Here is a 20,523-nt window from a genome sequence, read left to right as displayed (position 1 = left end):
GGAACACTACATTAAAAACTAATGATGTAATATATGGTGAGTAACATAACATAATAATAAAAAACAAATAAATAAATAAATAAAGATTCTCTCCTCCCTCTTCCTTTGCCCCTCCCCCCTCAAAAAAACAAATAAATAAAATCTTAAAAAGAAAAAAAAAACAGGGCACCTGGTGGCTCAGTCATTAAGCGTCTGCCTCCAGCTCAGGTCATGATCCCAGGGTCCTGGAATCGAGTCGGCGTTGGGCTCCCTGCTCAGTGGGGAGCCTGCTTCTCCCTCTCCCTCTGCCATTCTCTCTCTCTCTCTCAAATAAGTTAATAAAATCTTTTTTAAAAATGTCTAACGAGCACATAAAAAATGCTTAAAGTCATCAGGTAACTGTAAACTAAAACTACAATGAAATACAAGTTCACACTAGAATGAGTAAACTAAAAAAAGACTCAACAGCAAATATTGACTAGCTGAGATATGGAGTGACTGAGACTGTTATAAAATTGTTGCGTAGTGGTTGTACAATGAAACAACCACACTGAAGAACTATTTAGAACATTCTTAGCAAGTTAAAAACATGCCTCGTCCTAATTATTTACCCAAGAGAATGAAGACAAATGTTCATCAAAAAACTTGAGCAGGAATGTTTGTAGCAGCCCTATTCATGATAGCCTCAAACTGGAAGTAACCCAAATGTGCATCAGTAGGAGAATGGGTAAATAGAGGTATATTGATTCAATGGAATACTACTCAACAATAAAACAAAATGAACTAGGGAGGAGGAGGAGCAGTACTGAGCTCACCTCCTCCCACAGACAGGACAAAGTCTCCATCTATATATAGAATAACTCTTTCTCAGAATGACCTAAAGACTAGCAGAATAGCTCTTCTATAGCTAAAGATATAAATAAAAAGCCACATTGAAAGGTAGGAGGGGCAGAAATGTGGTCCGGTCAGGACCCACAGCCTCAGCACAGGGACCCACAAGCAGGAGGGATAATACAAATGCAGAGGTCCTCCCTGAAGAGGGAGGACTTCAAGCCCAACATCAGGTGCCCCTGCCCTGGAGACCTGCACCAGAAAGATGAGCCCATGTAATACCTGGCTCAGAAAATCAGCAGGGCTTGACTCTGGGAGAGCAGAGGGCCAAAAGAAACCAAGACTCTGCTCTTAAAGGGCACTTGCACAAACTTACCTGCTCTGAACCCAGCACAGAGACAGCTATTTGAAAAGTGCCTAGGCCATGTAAGAAGGAAATTTATTGACTAATTTTAGGGCATGTGCCAGAGGGGCAAGGATCTGTAGGAACCTTCTCTGGGAATGGAAGAACTGGCAGGCACCATTTTTCTCACCCTCTTTCTACCCAGCTGGCTTGGCACAGGTGGGCACAATTTCTGACACTCTCCATCTACCTTGCTAGCACCCTTCACCCTGCCAGGTATTCCACTGTGGACCTGCCCTACCCAACCCACTCACCCTAGGAGATGCCCCTCCAAAGTGACTTCCATCCTGCTGCAGCCAGTGGGCAGCCTCAGCCTGGACTGGTTCCCATAGAAGATGGGAGGCCAGCCGTGCCCACCAGCATACTCCAGCTCCTACATCTAGGCATCACAACCAGCCAGATGGGGGCCAACCTCATGAACCACAGTACCACAGCAGTTGCAGCCCAGCCACAACGAGGGATACCCTTGGGGCACTTGCTTCTGGTGACCAGGAGGGACCGCACTTCTGAGCCCCACAGGATATCTTCTACATAAGCCACCTCTTCAAGACCAAGAGACATAGCTGATTTACCTAACACATGGAAACAAACACAGAGAGTCAAGCAAAATGAAGAGACAGAGGAAAAAGTTCCAAACAAAAGAACAAGACAAAATCTCAGAAAAAGAACTAAAAGAAATGAAGATAAGCTATCCACCTGATAGAGTTCAAAGTAATGGTCATAAATGCTCACCAAACTCAAGAGAAGAGTGGATGAACACAGTGAGAACTTCAACAAAGAGATAGAAAATACATAAAAGAAAAAATGAGAGCTGAAGAATACGATAACTGAAATGAAATATACACCAGGGGGGAATCAAAAGAAGATTAGAGGATGCATAAGAATGGATCAGGGATCTGGAAGACAGAGTAGCAGAAATCACCCAAGCTGAAGAGCAAAAAGAAAAAAGAGTTTAATTTAATTTGTTTTAAGATTTATTTATTTATTTGACAGAGAGAGAGAGAGACAGCGAGAGAGGGAGTACAAGCAAGGGGAGTGGGAGAGGGAGAAGCAGACTTCCCACTGAGCGGGGAGCCCGATGTGGGGCTCGATCCCAAGACACTGGGATCATGACCTGAGCCAAAGGCAGACGCTTAACGACTGAGCCACCCACACACTCCAGAAAAAAGAATTTTAAAAACATGAGGATATCGGAAGTGACCTCCATTACAACAAACATCAAGTGTACCAACAATGGCATTAATGGGATCCCAGAGGAGAAGAGAGGGAAATGGGCAGAAATAGGTGAAGGGGATTAAGAGGTACGACTTCCAGTTTTAAAATGAGTCATGGGGCTGTAAGGTACAGCATATGGAATATAGTGAATAATATTGTAATAATTTTATATGGTGACAGATGGTAACTAGACTTACTATGGTGATCATTTCACAATATATATAAATATCAAATCACTATGTTGTATCCCTGAAACTAATATTGTATATCAACTATATTTCTAAATAAATAAATATGAATACATGCAACAATACAGATAAATCCCCAAAATATTATGTTAAGTGAAAAAAGCCAGCCATGTAAAAAAACATATACTACATAATTCCATTAATATAAAATCGAAATACAGACCAAACTAATTGGTGGTAAAAGAAATCTGATAGTGGTTGTTGTAGGGGGCTTGGAAAAGGAATTGGCTGGAAAAAGACAGGAGAAAACATTTCAGGGGAATGAAATGTTTTATGCAGTGTTTCTACAGGTGTGAGCAATTGTCAAACTCGTATTGAATATCTAAGATCTCTGCATTTTTTTAAATTTATTTATTTCACAGAGAGAGACACAGCGAGAGAGGGAACACAAACAGGGGGAGTGGGAGAGGGAGAAGCAGGCTTCCCGCTGAGCAGGGAGCCCGATGTGGGACTCGATCCCAGGACCCTGGGATCATGACCTGAGCCGAAGGCAGACGCTAAATGACTGAGCCACCCAGGCGCCCCTAAGATCACTGCATTTTGTTGTATGTTTATTATATCTTTTTTTTAATGAAGCCTACATCCACGAGGCTTTTAATTATTTTTTTATTTTCTTTAAAATTTTTTAAACTTATTTTTTTTAAATATTTTATTTCACAGAGAGAGACACAGCGAGAGAGGGAACACAAGCAGGGGGAGTGGGAGAGGGAGAAGCAGGCTTCCCGCTGAACAGGGAGCCCAATGTGGGGCTCGATCCCAGGACCCTGGGATCATGACCTGAGCTGAAGCAGATGCTTAACAACTGAGCCACCCAGGCGCCCCTATTTATTATAACTTAACTAAAAAATCTAAAAGTCGGGGCGCCTGGGTGGCTCAGTTGGTTAAGCGACTGCCTTCGGCTCAGGTCATGATCCTGGAGTCCCGGGATCCAGTCCCGCATCAGGCTCCCTGCTCAGCAGGGAGTCTGCTTCTCCCTCTGACCCTCCCCCCTCTCATGTACTCTCTCTCTCTTATTCTCACTCTCTCAAAATAAATAATAAATAAATCTTTAAAAATAAATAAATAAATAATCTAAAAGTCAATCACTTTTAATATCCTAGCAAAAAACAATTGGAAAATAAAATAATTCCATTTAAAATATCACAAAAGGACCCAGAAATAAATTTAACCAAAGACTTTGACCTAAAAATTACAAAATTTGGGGAGGGGGCGCCCGGGTGGCTCAGTCAGTTAAACATCTGACTCTTGGTTTTGGCTCAGGTCCTGATGGTCATGAGATCCAGCCCCACGTCTGGCTCTGTGCTCAGTGGGGAGTCTGCTTAAGATTCTTTCCCCCTCTGCTCCCCTCCCTGCTCATGCTCACACGTGTGCTCTCTCAAACAAACAAACAAATCTTTTTTAAAAATTACAAAATTTTGTTGAGAGAGATTGAAGAAGATCTAAATAAATGGAGAGATAAGTCATGTGAATGGATTGAGAGACTTGATACTGTTAAGTCACTTCTCCCCAAACTGATCCATATGATCAAAGCAACTCCAATAGAAATCACGGAGAGCAATTTTTTTTTAGAAATTGAAAAACTGATTCTAAAATTTTTGTTTTAAAGATTTTATTTATTTGTCAGGGAGAAAGAGAGAGCACACACACACACAAGCAGGGGGAGTGGGAGAGGGAGAAGCAGGCTCCCCACTGAGCAGGGAGCCCAATGCAGGGCTCGATCCCAGGACCCCGGGATCACAATCTGAGCCAAAGGCAGATGCTCAACCTACTGAGCCACCCAGGTGTCCCCCGATTCTAAAATTTACATAGAAATGTAAAATGCCAATACAATCTTGAAAAAGAAAAAGGCTGTGGTACTTATCTAACACCCTAAAGCCATAGTAATCAAGACTGTGATTTTGATCAGGATAGACATGAAATTATACAGAATAGAGTCCAGAAATTGATTCACACTTATACAATCAACCGATTTCAATGAAAAGGAAAATATTTCAACTAGTAGTGCTGGAACAACTGGATATTTGCATGAAAAATAATGAACCTTGACACCTACCTGACACTATTCATAACAATTAATTCAAGATGGATCATAAAGCTAAATGTAAATCTGAAAACCATAAAATTTTTAGAAGAAATCATAGGGAATATTTCCAGGGCCTGAGGTTAAGCAAAGATTTCTGAGTAGGACCCAGAAAGCAGTAGCAATAAAAGAAAAATATGATAAATTAGACTTCATCAAAATTTTAAAATTTTGCTCATCAGAAAATGGATAGCCATGGGATGCCTGGCTGGCTCAGTAGGTAGAGTATGCAACTCTTGATCTCAGGGTCATGAGTTCAAGCCCCATGTTGGGGGTAGAATTTACTTAAAAAAAAAGAAAAAAGAAAAAAAAAACAGATAGCCAAGCCACAGACTGTGAGAAAATATTCACAAAATTTTATTATCAATAATAATATTAATAAAAGTATTACTGACAAAGGACTTGTATCTAGTATATGTGAAGAACTCCTGTCATTTAATAAGAAAAAAGACAAACTCAAAAAATGGGCAAAGTTGGGCGCCTGGGTAGCTCAGTCGGTTGAGCAATGGACTCTTGATTTAGGCTCACATCATGATCTTGGAGCCCTGGGATCCAGCCCCATGTTAGGCTCCACGCTCAGTGGGGAGTATGTTTGTGGATTCTTTTTTTTTTTTTAAAGATTTTATTTATTTAATTGAGAGAGAGAGAGAGAGAGAGAGAGAGAGAGAGAGAGAGAGAGAGATAACACCAGCAGGGGGAGTGGGAGAGGGAGAAGCAGGCTTCCTGCCCAGCAGGAAGCCACATGCGGGGCTCGATCCCAGGACCCTGGGATTATGACCTGAGCCGAAGGCAGATGCTTAACCAACTGAGCCACCCAGGCGCCCCTGTTTGTGGATTCTTTCTCTCTCCCTCTGCCCCTCTCTCCAATTGCATCTCTGTCTCTCTCTAAAGATAAATAAATAAATCTTTTTTTTTTAAAGATTTCATTTGTTCATTTGAGAGAGAGAGAGAATGAGCGGGGGGAGGGGCAGTGGGAGAGGGAGCAGCAGACTCCCCGCTGAGCAAGGAGCCTGAAGTGGGGCTCAATCCCAGGACTCTGGGATCACGACCTAAGCTGAAGGCAGACACCTAACCAACTGAGCCACCCAGGCACTCCCAAAAAGAAAGAAATCTTAAAAAAGAAAAAGGGTAGAGTTAAGATTTGTGTATTTCGGGTGCCTGGGTGGCTCAGTTGGTTAAGCGACTGCCTTCGGCTCAGGTCATGATCCTGGAGTCCCAGGATCGAGTCCCGCATCAGGCTCCCTGCTCAGCAGGGAGTCTGCTTCTCCCTCTGACCCTCTTCCTTCTCGTGCTATCTCTCATTCTCTCTCTCTCAAATAAATAAAATCTTTAAAAAAAAAAGATTTGTATATTTCAATTTTTACCCAAAAATGCCTGCACAAAAAAAAAAATCAAGATGACTGGGGTGCCTGGTTATCGGTAGAGCATGTGACTCTTGATCTCTGGGTCATGAATTCAAACCCCACGTTGGTTGTAGGGTTTACTTAAAAAAAAAAAATCAAGACGACTAAACCAACTGTAGTACATCCTCCCAATGGAATAGTACTCAGCAATAGAAGGGAACAAACTACTGATACATGCAACATTATGGGTGAATCTCAAAACATGATGCTGAGCAAAAGAAGCCAGACAGAAAACATTAGATAAATGGTTCCATTTATTTATCTAGTATTCTGGAAAAGGCAAAATTAGAGAGAGACTAAAAACAGTGGTTGCCAAGGTGTCGACCACAACAGGGAAGCGTGGGGGATCTTTTTGAGGTGATGGCAAGGTTCCATTCATTTGCTGTGCAGACCTAAATTCAGTCTACCATTTCCTGCAGGTGTTCAAGTATTTTCCACATGGCCAGGATTCCTGGTCACTTCTCTCTGCCCCCTCTGCTTCTGCCATCACATCTCCATCTCTAACTCTCTTGTCTCCCTCCTTCCTTATAAAGGACCCTTGCAAATGCACCATGGCCACCCACATAATATGACTAATATGACTATATAGGATATACAACTCTATCTGCTTATCAAAACTCAGAACTGTACCCATATAAAGGATGAATTGTATTGCATGTAAATTCTACCTCAACAAGCCTTTTTAATTTTTTTTAAGCCTTTTTAATTTTTTTTAAAGATTTTATTTATTTGGGGGGGGCAGAGGAAGACAATGTCATGCAGACTCCCTGCTGAGCTTGGAGCCTGACGTGGGGTTTGATCTCACAGCTCCAAGATCATGACCTAAGCAGAAATCAAGAGTCGGATGCCCAACCACTTAAGCCACCCAGGTGTCCCTCAGTAACATTAAAAAAAAAAAAACAAAAACTAAGTTAGAGGTGAGCAGGGAGTGGGTGCAAGGATGAATATACCAGGAGAGAGGCAGGGGTGCCTAGATGGCTCAGTCAGTTAAGTGTCTGACTCTTGGTTTTGGCTCAGATCTTGATGCCGGGGTTGTGGGATCAAGTCCCACATTGGGCTTTGTGCTCAGCACGGTCTGCTTTGGATTCTCTCTCTCACTCAGATAAATAGATAAAATCTTAAAAACAACAACAACAATAAGAGAGGCAGAATGCTGGTGAGTGGGGAAGCTCCGCGGTTGGTATAGGGTTGTCTGTTCTACTCTTAGGTTTATTTTATTTACATTTGAAATTTTCCATAATAAAAAGTTGTGGTTGTTCATTTTGAGGGAAAAGGAAATTGTGTGATGGAGGCAAAGATGTCGCAGAGTTGGTCAACTGTCCATCCTGCCAGGACACTTTTTGCACATGAAAGAACTGATGTCCCTGGGGTCTCAAACTGACTTCCCACTTACCCCCTACCCCCCACCCGGGCCCTTAAACAAGCTAGAGCTTTTTACTTTAACAGTTTTTGCTGGTACTCCTCAAAAATTTTTAACGCCATTTGATTCTTAGCTGCCACAATTTTTTTTTTTTTGCTCTGTTTTAAGGTCTCCTTATTTATTTATTTTTAAAGATGCCCTTTTCCTCACAATAGCCTCTTTGATATGTCAGTAAACCATGCAGGGCTTATTTTTCAAGTGGCTGTTCTTTTGGATTTGTGCCATGCATTTATCACGGGCTTCCAATAAAGCACTTTTAAAACGAAATAGGCTCCAGGCTTTCTATGGGCTGTAACTTTTTAAACAATTCCTTTCATTTCTCCCCCTTAATGCCCTCATTCTGTCCTAGTTTCCCTTTCTAAAACTGAGCAATCAAATGATGGATTCGCCCCCTCCCTTTCCCGTTAGCAGGCTGAATGTGTATTGTGGTCACTACTGACGGGAGTGGTTTACCCATGACCACTCAGTGCCCCAGTGTGGTCACTGGGCAGACCCAGATTCAGCCTCCTCTTTCCTGCAGTGGGGGTTCAAGTATTTGCCAAGCGGCCAGCACTCCCGGGCACATCAATCCTCACCTTTATATTGTTAATCGGCTCTCTATCATCCACGGGATAAAATCCAAGCTCTTCCCACCTACTAGAATGGCTCCGATAAAAAGACTGAACAGGCCAAGTACGGGTGACGAGAAGCAACTGAAAACTCGTCCACTGCTGATGGGAAATGTGAGATGCGGCGGCCGCCCCGGAAAAGTTTGGCAGGTCCTCAAAATGTTAGTCACAGAGTTACCATAGGACCCAGCGACTCCATTCCTAAGTAGATACCTAGGAGGACTGAAAATATATGTCCACACAAAAACCGGTTCATAGCAGCGTTGGTCACATAACCCAAAACTGCAAACAGCTCCAAGGCCCGCCAACAGGTGAATGGATTAAAGATGTGTGGAATACACACATAGCAATAAGGAAGAACTATTGAGGCAAGCCACAACACTGATGAATCTCAAAACAATGATGCTAAGTAAAAGAACCCAGACTACAAAAGAATGCATGCCTTATAATGCCATTTTTATAAAACTCTAGAAAATGCAAACTTCTCTGTATGACAGAAAGCAGATCGCTGTTTACCTGGAGATGAGGCTGGGGAAGAGCGAGGGATTACAAACTAACAGAAGACTTTTGGAGTGATGGATATGTTCATTATCTTGATTTCATGAGCATATCCGTATGTAAAAATTGATTAGATAGGATGTCTAAACATATGCATTTTATTATATGTCAGTTATACCCCAATAAAGCTGAAAAACAAAAGAATTGAAAATAAGACACTTCCTAGACTTGGCCAAGGAAGCCCCAACCTTCTCCAATACTCCACGGGGCACCACCTGGGCCAGCCACCGTTATTGCTTCATGCTGTTAGTCCAAACTGTAAGGTTTACTTCAGATGCTCATGGTGACACACTGGTCACAGAAGACCCACTAGCCTTCCCCAGGACAGCGTTTGCTCCCTCCTTCCTGAAAGCCACCAATACAACTAGCCATAACTGTCAGGCCACTTACCATTTAGTATATATTTCTAGGTCTGCTTTCCCTAATTCTAGAGAAACTCTGTAGTAAGGATGTGTTTCAGTTACTTTTATAATCCCAATTTAGGCTTGCAGAGATTTTCAAAAAAATTTTAAAGTGTTCTTTCCACATAAGGGCACAGCATCTCAGAGACAACTCTTGAAGAACATCATTCATGCAGTTAATAATTACAAAGGAGCTACCGCATAGGAGGCACTGAGCTAGGCCCCTAGGGCAAGGTTCAGTGTCACAGAGGAGATGAGCAAATGTTCAAGCAGTTCCAACACAGCCTGCCCAAGCCGAGAGATGCTGCAGGCACTAACAAGACACCTAACTTGATGTTGAAGTAGGAGTGACCTCTGTCAGGAAAGGCTTCTTAGAGGTGATACTTAATCTGAGAATGAAGAATGAACAAGAGCCCTGAGTCAGTTGGGGTGGGAGAGTTTCCCTGTAAATGGACCACCACATGCAAAGAGCTGAGAAAGAGAGCAAGCTAGGTTAGCTGGGTTCTGGAATTTGGAGCCTTGTGTTGGTAGGCAGATGTGAAGTTTTGATGGACCTGTCAGGCCATGCAAGGAGTTTGGCATTTGTTTAGATTCTAGAAGACTCTAGAAGGCAACATGGAGCTTTTGAAAGATTTTAAGCTGGGGAATATATATATACTTTTTTTTTTTAAGATTTTTTTTTTATTATTTATTTGACAGAGAGAGACACAGCGAGAGAGAGAACACAAGCAGGGGGAGTGGGAGAGGGAGAAGCAGGCTCCCCGCTGAGCAGGGAACCCATGTGGGGCTCGATCCCAGGACTGTGGGATCATGACCTGAGCCGAAGGCAGACGCTCAATGACTGAGCCACCCAGGCGCCCCAAGCTGGGGAATATCTTGTTCACATGTGTTTCCAAAATATAACCTTGGCAGGGCAAAGCTGGGGGCAGGGAACCTCTTAGGAAGGGATTGTGGTGGTTCTGGGAAAGGTGGTTCTGGGAAAGGCAGCCGATAGGCTGCCTGAGGCACAGCAAGGAGGGAAGACTGAAGCAGGAGGATCTGTTACACTTCTGCTCCCACACGCGGCCCAGTCATCTACTTGCTAGTAGATCATCAGCTTCCTCCTATAGCATCCTAAGACCACGTCCTTGTCCTGACAGCCTAACCAAAAATGGCCCTCCCTCACCCAAGTCATTGATACTTCCTCTGAGAGCCAAGAGTCCTTCACTCATTGGAAACAAACTTGTCCCCAAGACAGTGACCAAACCAGGATCTCCCTCACCCGCGGGGCTTTGAAGCGATTGTCCTCATCAGTCTATCAACAAGACTCCTTTCTCCCATCTTTCTCCAACGTCCAAGAAGTGAAAGGATCAATCCATTCTAAGGGCTCAGCATTAAAGCAGCAGTAGGAGCCCGTGACCCCACAAAATGCTGTGGGGCTGCTACTGGCTATATTCCCAAACTTTGGAGAATAGTTTGAGCATAAGTGGGCCTTTTAGTTCTCAGCAGGCCTGGCTTCTGGAAACAAGGGTAGGGATGGGGAATCCTAGCCACTATGGGCCCATGCTGCTGTGCTGGAGGTCCGGGCCAGGAACCTGTGTAAGGAGTGTCCCAGTGGGCCCTCATGTGTTCAGGGCTAGAGGATGCATCCTTCTCAAAAACATCTTTGTCTCCCAGCACCTAACATAGGCATATGGTAGTTGCTTCTTAAAGATCTACAGTTAGGACGAGAATCACAGACTTACAGCTGCTTTTTGTCACTACCTGTAGCGGGACTATGTTTCAGGAAAAGGGGGTTTGTGTATCAGAAAGTCTGCATTATTAGGGAAATATATCTTTAGCTGTCAGCTTCCAAAATCCCTTACAAATCCTTTGGAACCTTTGATGGTGGTAGGAGTGGTAGTGGGGCTTAGCTGGTTAGCTTCCAGGCTGAGGAGCAAGATGTGAAGCTGTGATGTAAACTGACCCTGGAAGACGGGCAAAATCGCCCCAAAGCTTTCACCCATAGAAGGCTGTGCTCATGCAGGCCTCTCCCTGCCCCTTATAACTGGCCACCCAGGTGACTTTCCTAGGCATTTGTTATAGTCAACATCCGTTTTTACCCAAAAAAACCTATGTTTGGACATGAGTTTCCTAACCTGACACCATCTTATTTTCTGATTTTCCAATAAAGCATGGAAAGCATCAAGGTGCCCCGAATGCTCTCACCCTTCCCCTGCTCCACAAAACCCTCTGGGTCATTTCAGCTATCATTCATCCCTCCTGCCCTGCACTTAGAATTCACTCTAGACATCATCATTTACTACCTACATAGTATCTGGCATATGGAGTTTTAGAAATTAAGCTCTGCACCCAACATAGGGCTTGAACTCACGACCCCAAGATCAAGAGTCACATGCTGAGCCAGTCAGGGGCCCCTGGCATAATGTTTAGCTTTGGTTTTGTTTTCTTAAGTAGACTGTGAAGTCTTTTAAGGTAAATCTTGAGGCTTGGTTCCCATAGCACTTATTAGCACTGATCCCTCACCAGCTAATCAATGATTATTGATTGGCAGTGGTATTCAATCTACCAAGGTAGGGGGAGGAGGCTGGCCAGCAGAAGAGCCGCCTCCATTGGCTTTTTATCCACAAGCTATGACTCTACCTTGTATATTCCTTGGGTTTTCCCCAGAGTCCTTGGGTGATCTTGGAGAATACATCCTGGAACTAATTTTAAGTCATGAGGGAAGGGGTTGGCAAGGACCCCTAGCCAAAAAAGTGACATTTAAGGGCCAGAAAATCAGCAAGGCTACAGAGGAAACCCATCTGCTTGCTCACTGGCTTTGGTGAGAAACAGAAAGGCCGGGAGCTACTAACGTTTCACAGTGGAATCCAGGTTAAACAATCACAAGACGTGTGAACACGGGCAAACCACTTGACATCACTTGAGCCAGCAGAAAAATTGGATAAAAAGCAATCTTTGGCAAGGCAGCCAAGGCCGCACTGACACAGCTTCCCCAAACACCACCTCTTTCTGCCAAAGCAAGCTTCTACTTATTGGTGGCTCAGAATACAAAGCTCATCTCTCAAAACTAAATGTAAGTGCTCATTTGGAGTTACCGTCGGCTGCCACCTTGTGGTCTAAACTACAACTGCCTATCGAGGCTGAAATAGGTGGCTTCGAGCACAAAACCACCTGTTTCCAACTTAACGCTATGAAGCTCACTTGGCTAACTGTCCATCTCTGCACAATGCTTGGCCTGTAGTATCCCATAAATAGGACTCTCAAGTCCCCCCACTCCCTTAAGATCCACCATTAGTTACCAGTCTTGCTGACCAAAAAAACTTACTTTGGTGGATATGTCCTGAGTTGTTAGCTGGCCCAGAGCCACTGCCTCAAAAGCTTTGACCCCATCCTATTTCCTGCGACCATCACGTCATGGTTTGATCTGCAAGCCAAAGCCGGTATCTGACCCAGTAAGACTGTCTGCAGGATTATGCCCCTGAACTTATCACTGGCTGCACATTCATGGCCCCAAAAAAGCCCCCTGGTACCTTTACCAAGATGACACTTGGACCCACTGGGGAATGTTAATGCTTTTATCCATTTACTCCCGTCACATGTAGGGAAGGCCACCACTTATAAAGGCTCCAGGAAAACTCCAATGTTTCCTCCTTTTAAAGGAGCCCTGGGCTGGGGTGCTTGGGTGGTTCAGATGGTTAAGCATCTGCCTTTGGCTCAGGTCATGATCTTCGGATCAAGCCCCACATCTGGCTCCCAGCTCAGCGGGGAGTCTGCTTCTCCCTCTCCCCCTACTTGTGCGCTCGCTCTCAAATGAATAAAATCTTTAAGAAAAAATAAAAAGGAGCCCTTGGATGCCAAGAGCTCCAACCAACCAGCTATTATGTAAAAACGAAAGACTCCCATGGCTTCCTATGGCTGGCAGTCCTTTTCAGAGGTATTTGTGCAATCTTGATTCTGTTTTCTCCTAAGCCTTGAAGGTTGGGACTACTTAATTCCAGGGTCAACAAAGCAGCAACCTTCCCGTGCCACAGAGCTGCATCAGCATGGCCCACCTAGTGAACACCCCGCTCTCCAACTACCCCGCAGAACAGAAACCACACTGGACGGGACTCTGCGGGGCAGCATGTGCTGAACACAGGGCCTGCGCCAGAGCCAAGTACTGCGACCCTAACAGCCACATGTGAGACCACCCTGCGTGAGAACAACTCCTTCACAAAATCCAGTCTTGCCCTGTTTACATTCTGATCCTTCTATCATTCCTGTTCAGGCCACATAATGCAAACCAAACAGGACACACAAGATTAATTTTTTTCTGGCTACAAATTTATTCAACACAAAACATCTCCAACTTTACTGAGGTGGCTGACCACGTCCGCGACCAAATCCGCCTCTCTGCAAGAGAAAACAGACATCATCAGCATTAGCAGCACGCAGGGCAGCGGGCCTCATTACAACAGGACACGGCCCCCAACGTAAGGCTCAAGAGCTCAGGCCATAAATCCCAGCCCTGCCTCTTACTACGAGGACACGTTCACCTCCCAGGCTGGTTTCCACATCGGAAAAATGGGAATATGGATACCCACTCAAGAGTGTGTTTACGCACACACACGGGCGCACGTGCGCACTCCCAGCACAGGCCAAGACCTTGTGCCTGCCACACACACCTCCTTTCCAGAAACGAGGCCGCAGACAACACCTGTCTGCTGTGAAGACCTGCCACAGGACAGTTGTTGCTGCCAACAGTGCTAGGCCTGCCCCCGTGCCAGGCACTTTACCTAGATTCATCTCACAAGTACCTGACATAGCTACTATCGTAACGTCTACTTTAAGGATGAGGAAACGGAGGCACAGAGGGTATGTGCCCAATATCACACCATCTGAAGAAGATGAAGGACCAGACTCCAGCCATCTTGGTTCTAGAGCTTAATCTCTAGTTTGTAGTTCTTAACCCTAAGTCTTAGTTCATGAAATTAAGGGAGTCACAATTATGATGCTCATTAATGAAGAAACCACCACTATGCACATGTAGTATTGATTTGGGGGACTCATTTCAGTAATTTACATAATTATAAAAGTTTGCATGCTGTATCTTAACGTAAAAACTCTTGGAATTCATTTTTTTGCGGGGGGGACTACTGCCAACAAGGGGTGGGACCCACCACACTGTATGGTATCCCTAAAGTTTGCAGACCCCCAGGGCCATGGCCAGAACAATGACTGTCTATAGAGAGCCAACAGGGATACTCACAAACTGGAACTCAGTTGCTGACCCAGCCCCAGCCTCAGCTTTCTTGTCGGCACCAGCTGGAAGGAGAAACACCAATGGAGTCATCATATGTTATGATCTATTACACACCAAAGGAAGACAAGTCTCCAGCCCAATTCTGCAGGAAAAGCCCTGTCACCAAACGTACCCCATGAAGTACAAGTAAATTACACCCAGTGGTGGGAAACCCCCTGTGAACACTTCTGCCTCCTCCCTCTCCTGGGTCAGCTTTCCTTAAGTCATCCTTCCAAACTCACAGCCCAAACTATCACCTCTCCTCCAGGAAGGCTGCCCAGACCACAAGGCCTGGATTATGTGCCCCTCTATGGCCCAAGAAGACCCTCATTCCCATTGAGCGACTTACATGCTTCAGATCAGCATCTAGCTTACAGAGGAAGAGATAAAGGACACAAAGGCCCACAGGAGCAAAAAGCAACCTTGTCATGATCACGGTAAACAAGTAAGATGAAAGGTCCAGTGCTGCCCTGACCTGTATGGCAGCCACTAGTCCAAACTGAGGAGTGTGCAAAATACATGTAAAATGTCAAGATTTCTGAGAATGCAAAACATCTCATTAATGTGTATAAAAATTACATGCTAGGGCGCCTGGGTGGCTCAGTCCTTAAGCATCTGCCTTCGGCTCAGGTCATGATCCCAGGGTCCTGGGATCGAGTCCCACATCGGGCTCCCTGCTCAGCGGGAAGCCTGCTTCTCCCTCTCCCACTCCCCCTGCTTGTGTTCCTGTTCTCGCTGTCTCTGTCAAATAAATAAATAAAATCTTAAAAAAAAAATTACATGTTAAAATAACATTTTAAAAAATATACTGGATTTGGGGTGCCTGGCTGGCTCAGTTGGTAGTTTGCAACTCTTGATCTTGGGGTTGTAGGCCTGAGCCCCATGTTGGGTGTAGATCACTTAAAAATAAAATCTTAAAAAATAATAATATAATAAACTCTACTGGATTTAAAAAATTACTGCTGTAAACTACTTCCACTTGCTTTAGGTGTGGCCAATAAGAAATGTTATGGTTCACGGGGCAGGGGGGTGGTGACAGCACCATCAGGGAGCGTAGTCTCGGTAAATCTTGTTCAATGGGGTCTCCCTTTGGCCCATTTCAGGCCACACCCACTATTAGGGTCTTGTCCCCTCACTCCCCTGCGCCCCCAACAGGCAAGCTACCCATGTCTCCAACCTTTGTTCAGGCTGCTTTCACCTGAAATGCTCATCCCCCCTCAACTCGGGGACCCCTCGGGCCCAGGCCCAACCTCACATCCTCTGGAGAATGACTCCCTGACGATTCCCCATGTGCTGTGACTTCTAATAAAAGCAAACCATTAACTTTCTCTGAACCGAGAGGCTGGTTATTGGAAAAATTCTTTCTTACAATCCAGTAACATACTCAGGTCAAGTGCTCATTTCTATTTCACGGTTCAAGAATCAGGAACCATGACAAGACGACAGGCTCGAGTGGAAGAAGTTGATGAAAATTCCCCTTAATACTTTGCCTTCCTATCACAATTAATTGCTTCTCAACAAAGACATGGACTCTCTAAAAAAATCCCAAGCCCTGGGACACCTGGGTGGCTCAGTCGGTTAAGCATCTGCCTTCGGCTCAGGTCATGATCCCAGGGGCCTGGGATGGAGCCCCACATCAGGCTCCTTGCTCAGCTGGGAGCCTGCTTCTCCCTCTGCCTGCCGCTCCCCCTGCTTGTGCTCTCTGACAAATAAGTAAAATCTTAAAAACAACAACAACAAAAAACCCAAGCCCTACCATGGCCCACAGAGCTATGAGACCTCCATCTTCTGACTCTCCTGCTGTCTTCTGGTTCAGAGAGCCACTGGCTGACCCCTTCCTTCAAGTGTTTGCTTAAATTGCACTTAGGCAGCTTTCCCTGAAAACCCCACCGAAAATTGCACTGTGCATCCCCCTGCTTGAATTTTTCCCTGTAGCACCCCAGGCCACGGACATATTGTATACTCAGTTTTGCTTACCAGTTTCCTACTACTAAAACGCAAGTTCAATGAGAAAGCTCGTCTGTTATACATATTACTGTCTCTCTACCTCCTAAAGCAGTGCCTGGCAAGTCAGATACTCAATATATATTGACTGAACGAACAAACATCTGTTATTCCAAGTCAATGCAAACACCTGCTGTTTAAAAACAAGATCCTGAACTATTTTTTAAGAAAACAACAAAGATAATTTAAGTGGGCGCCCTCGAGGAGCTTGCAACACAGGAACAAAACCACAAAAACTAAGAAGGGCATGTTGCTTTCTTAGAAATTTTCAATTTTGCCCTGGTTCAAGGTCTTCTGTGTCCCCAGTGAAGAGGGCTTTTCTCCTAATCCCATCCATCAAATCCATGTACAAGGCAAGAAACATAAAGGACTCCAGCTAAAGATGACCTGAAGACTGAGACCAAGAATCTTTCCTGTCACTTTGGCACTTTCAAGGGCTAAGCCCCAGAGATTCTCCCCCAACGCCCCTAACAGAGATGACACATTACTCACGGGGCACAGCGCTTCGTCTGTAGGTGTCTCTGTCAGCTTCCCCTCGTGTGAGTCTTGCAGGTCGCTCTCCCTCCAGACCTATACAAATTAAACCACACTGTGAATGTAGGGCAATGTGGGAACTCTGTTCCCTTCGGGCCAAGAAAAGTGGGAATTGCTCTCCTATTCTCACTGGTAGCAACTTAGTTATGATGGCATAAAGGGGACAGAACTCTTGGACCCAGAGCTGTCAGCTAGAAATTTTGTCATCACTGACACTGGCTTCTTAAAAGTCTAGGAGAACACTCAATTAAAATGCTACCCATCTGCAAAAAGATTGCTTTTTTCTATTGTATTTCTCAACACAGATATTTTCCAATTACTCGGCAAATTAAGCAATCCAACCGTTTCTACAAACACCTGAATAGCCAAAATTTTGAACTTGACCCATCTCTGAAATGGAAAATCTCCTGTGCAAACAGGAAAGGAGGCACCATAAGCTGAAAGCCCCACCTCCAGCAGTCAGTGTATAAATACAGAGGCCAACAAGAGTCCTTTAGTTGCCCTGGGCTTCTCCACACACCTCACTAGGCTGTGGGATATATATATATGAAAGCAGACTAAAAAGCTTTTAAAACATTCTCATAAACACTGGAAGTTTAATCTGGTATTCTACCTAGTTACCATGGAATTTTACTTTGAGTCTACATGATTAAATATAGACTGTACTTGACTTTGAACACAGGTTTGAACTCCATGGGTTCACGATTCCTTTTTCAATTAACTACTGTATAGTAGTAGAGCAAATATATTTACTTAAGATTTTCTTAATATTTTCTTCTTTATTGTAAAAATATCAATCGACCATTTGTTATCAGTAAGACTTCTGGTCAACAGGCTGTTAATAGTTTTCAAAAAATCCAAGTTACACATGGATTTTGGACTATGGGGGTAGGGATAGGGTTGGGGATGGGGACAATGAAGACACAGGCACCCCGACCCCTAAGCTGTTCCAGGGGCCAACTATATATTTTTTAAGTATGAGAAGTTAGATTGAACCTGTAGGGAATGGCTAAAATAAATGCTAGGTCACGTCTATGCCAACCAAATCAGAATCTGTGAGGGTGCAGACAATGGAATCCCCCCTCCCCCCGCCAACGAGGGATTCCAAGATGCAGTGGAGAATCTCTGCTCTACAGATACATAATCCCACCCAACAAGCCTCTCTCCAGGAGAACCCGGACAGTCTAGTGATTGTCTGTTTTTAGGAATCTCTGCACCTCATCACCAAAGTCCACAAACTGCTCTTCCTACAAAGTTCCTGTGACAAGTTCTTTCAGAACCAAAGGAAAGAGAACCATAACCTTGACAAACTGCAACTGTGAGCCAGCCATGATCTTGAGCCAGAATGTAATTCACCATCCCCGCCCCCCGCACAAGCACATCCTTTCTCCCCTATTTAATTCACCATCCCCGCCCCCCGCACAAGCACATCCTTTCTCCCCTATTTGACTTTTGATTATTTTTGCTCCCATTGCCAAGAAACTCTAGAGTTAAACTCTCCATTTCTCTCACATGTGGTAAACAGCTTTGCTCTGTCCCGTAAAAGTTACTCAATGCTCAACCACATGTGCCTGGACGAAGATTATATTGTGTGTTTAATGGCATCTCCCAGGATGGCCCAAAGACCTGACCTGATTGTGGTTTCCATGACAACTCCTATGCGAGGGGACAAAGGTCCCAGGACTTGGCCCAGGTCCTGCATGCCAGAGCCCCCTCTAAAGCGGACACCAATGGTGTATTGTGAGACCTCTTCTGATCCTCCCTCCCCCCACTTTCACGGATACCCTTCCCCAAAGAAAGAGCAGATTCAGTGCAGGACTTCATCTGGGCAACATACCTTTGGGCCGTGGTCGGCCAGTCTCAGGGCGGCTGCGGCGCAGAGTAGCAGGCACAATCTCGGGGGGCAGGTGGAGGTAATCACGGAGATACTGGATGCCCTCGTTGGTAAGGTACCAGTAGAAATGTCTCCAGGCAAACTGTTCCTTTACGTACCCTCGTGATTTGAGAGACTGGAAGACAGAACACGATTGTCAAGACGTAACCAGAGGCTCAAATCTAGAAACTCCGTGCAAAAGGCAGCTAAATTGCATAGACAAGTTTTCACGGTGTATCTACCTCAGCGCCCTTCAAGGCAGCAAGCAGCTCTGGCTGTCCTGACCTCTCCTTGGAATCTGCCTCGGACATTTAGTGGAAAATCCCTCCATCTGCACCCCACTCGAGCAGCCCCCAGCTACCTGCATGGCCTTCATGACGTGAAGGTTGGGCACATTCTTGTCTGCCAGCTCAGGATGTTTGGGCATGTGGACATCCTTCTTGGCCACCATCACTCCCTCCTTGAAAAGGAGTTCATAAATGGCAATTCGGTTCTTCTTGGGCATCAACATCTGGAAGGAAGCGTATCATCAAGAGCATTTCTGAGCAATGGAGCCAGGGTCCAGCAACCAAGTTCAGGACCCCAGAACGACCCCCACGGAATCACTGTCCAATGGGCTGAAACCTCAAACCACATCGTAGAAAACATGCAGGGAGAACTTCAAACCCTGCAAAACTGAAAGCCGCCAGTTACCTTCCTTCATCCCGCAAAGGCGCTTGAGAAGAAAGTTGCCATGATGTTTAACCAAAACAGGAGCAGGGTTACTGTTCGCTCCAGACTTCGTTCTCACACCCACAGAAGTATACCGTGGGGGCGGGGGCCGCAAACCCTGTATTCCCGGAGCACGGGGGGACATATCAGCAACGGTACCCTGCGCGGAATGGCGCGACATACTTTGAGGGACACAGGGAGGGCCTGGGGGAGAGACCTCCATTCTTGACAGGCCGCTGACCCCAAACCAAAGGGCCAAGGCCTTCGCACCCTCATCTCCTGCCACTCTTCCCCCAAACTAGAGCTCCAGGGCCAGGCAAGGAGACGGCCTGGGGTGAGGGATTCCGTATTAAACAAAAGCGAGCAAGCGGGGCGCAGTCTCCCTAACCTTGCCGAAAGAGTCGCCGCGACACAAGGGCTTCAATCCTCCCCTCCTCGGCCTCTGCCAACGGGCCGCCAATCTTCTACCAGCGCCCCACTACTTCCCGAAGTGCGCCCCCGGCCCCTCACTACTCAGAGATGGGCGTGCGGGGAGCGGGAGAGTGGTTCCCCCGCCCCGACCCCGGGGAGGAGCGGCGACTACGACAGCTGGAGAGCCAGGATGGACGCCGATGCCACCCGGACCGAGGAGAAACTCACCTCGGCAGCTTCTACGTCCGGGGCCGGAGCTGGAAAGGAAGGGGCATGCGCGGCGCGCCGCGGCGTCTCTTCCGGGCTGGCGTGCTCCGCCCCCCCCTCGAGGACCCGCGGACTGCCTGGGGTGGCCTCGGCGCTGCCTGAGAGGGGGCCGCGGCGGACCTTGACCTCTCTGGCTAGACACGCACGTGAGAGCCGCCGCTGGAACCTGTGAGCCTGCGTGCTTGGTGGGAAAATGGTTACTCTTATGCTTGGACAGGCACTTTTGATACACGCTACTTCTTTATTTCCCAGCGATAACTTATAAGTATGGAAGTAGTAGCTGTTCTTTAGGCGGGGAGAGAACATACAGACAG

At 45.7% G+C, this 20,523-nt stretch overlaps 1 protein-coding gene across 4 annotated transcripts in view; it reads right to left on the bottom strand.

Moving 5' to 3' along the window:
* The window catches only part of RPS10 (ribosomal protein S10), a 45,946-nt gene extending 25,623 nt beyond the window's left edge, over nucleotides 1–20,323 (bottom strand). The window contains exons 1-6 of one of the 4 annotated variants that reach the window (XM_025862262.2): nucleotides 20,171–20,323; nucleotides 19,182–19,331; nucleotides 18,785–18,956; nucleotides 16,906–16,983; nucleotides 14,377–14,432; nucleotides 13,430–13,520 (exon numbers count right to left, since the gene is read on the bottom strand). In XM_025862262.2, coding sequence (XP_025718047.1) covers nucleotides 13,479–13,520; nucleotides 14,377–14,432; nucleotides 16,906–16,983; nucleotides 18,785–18,956; nucleotides 19,182–19,331 — 498 coding nt within the window. In that variant the 5' untranslated portion in view covers nucleotides 20,171–20,323 and the 3' untranslated portion in view covers nucleotides 13,430–13,478. Of the gene's footprint in view, nucleotides 1–13,429; nucleotides 13,521–14,376; nucleotides 14,433–16,905; nucleotides 16,984–18,784; nucleotides 18,957–19,181; nucleotides 19,332–19,513; nucleotides 19,681–19,919; nucleotides 20,070–20,170 lie in introns of those variants that run through there. The other 3 variants (XM_073884954.1, XM_025862263.2, XM_073884953.1) reach the window with 3 other exon arrangements.
* Between the last annotated feature and the right edge of the window lie 200 nt (nucleotides 20,324–20,523).

This window comes from Callorhinus ursinus, unplaced genomic scaffold (assembly GCF_003265705.2).
Source record: "Callorhinus ursinus isolate GAN/ISIS: 27379988/994484 unplaced genomic scaffold, GSC_fseal_2.0 scaffold59, whole genome shotgun sequence".
NCBI classification, from domain to species: domain Eukaryota; kingdom Metazoa; phylum Chordata; class Mammalia; order Carnivora; family Otariidae; genus Callorhinus; species Callorhinus ursinus.
Note: the sequence above shows the minus strand (reverse complement) of the source record. Positions and strands in the feature narration are given on the sequence as shown.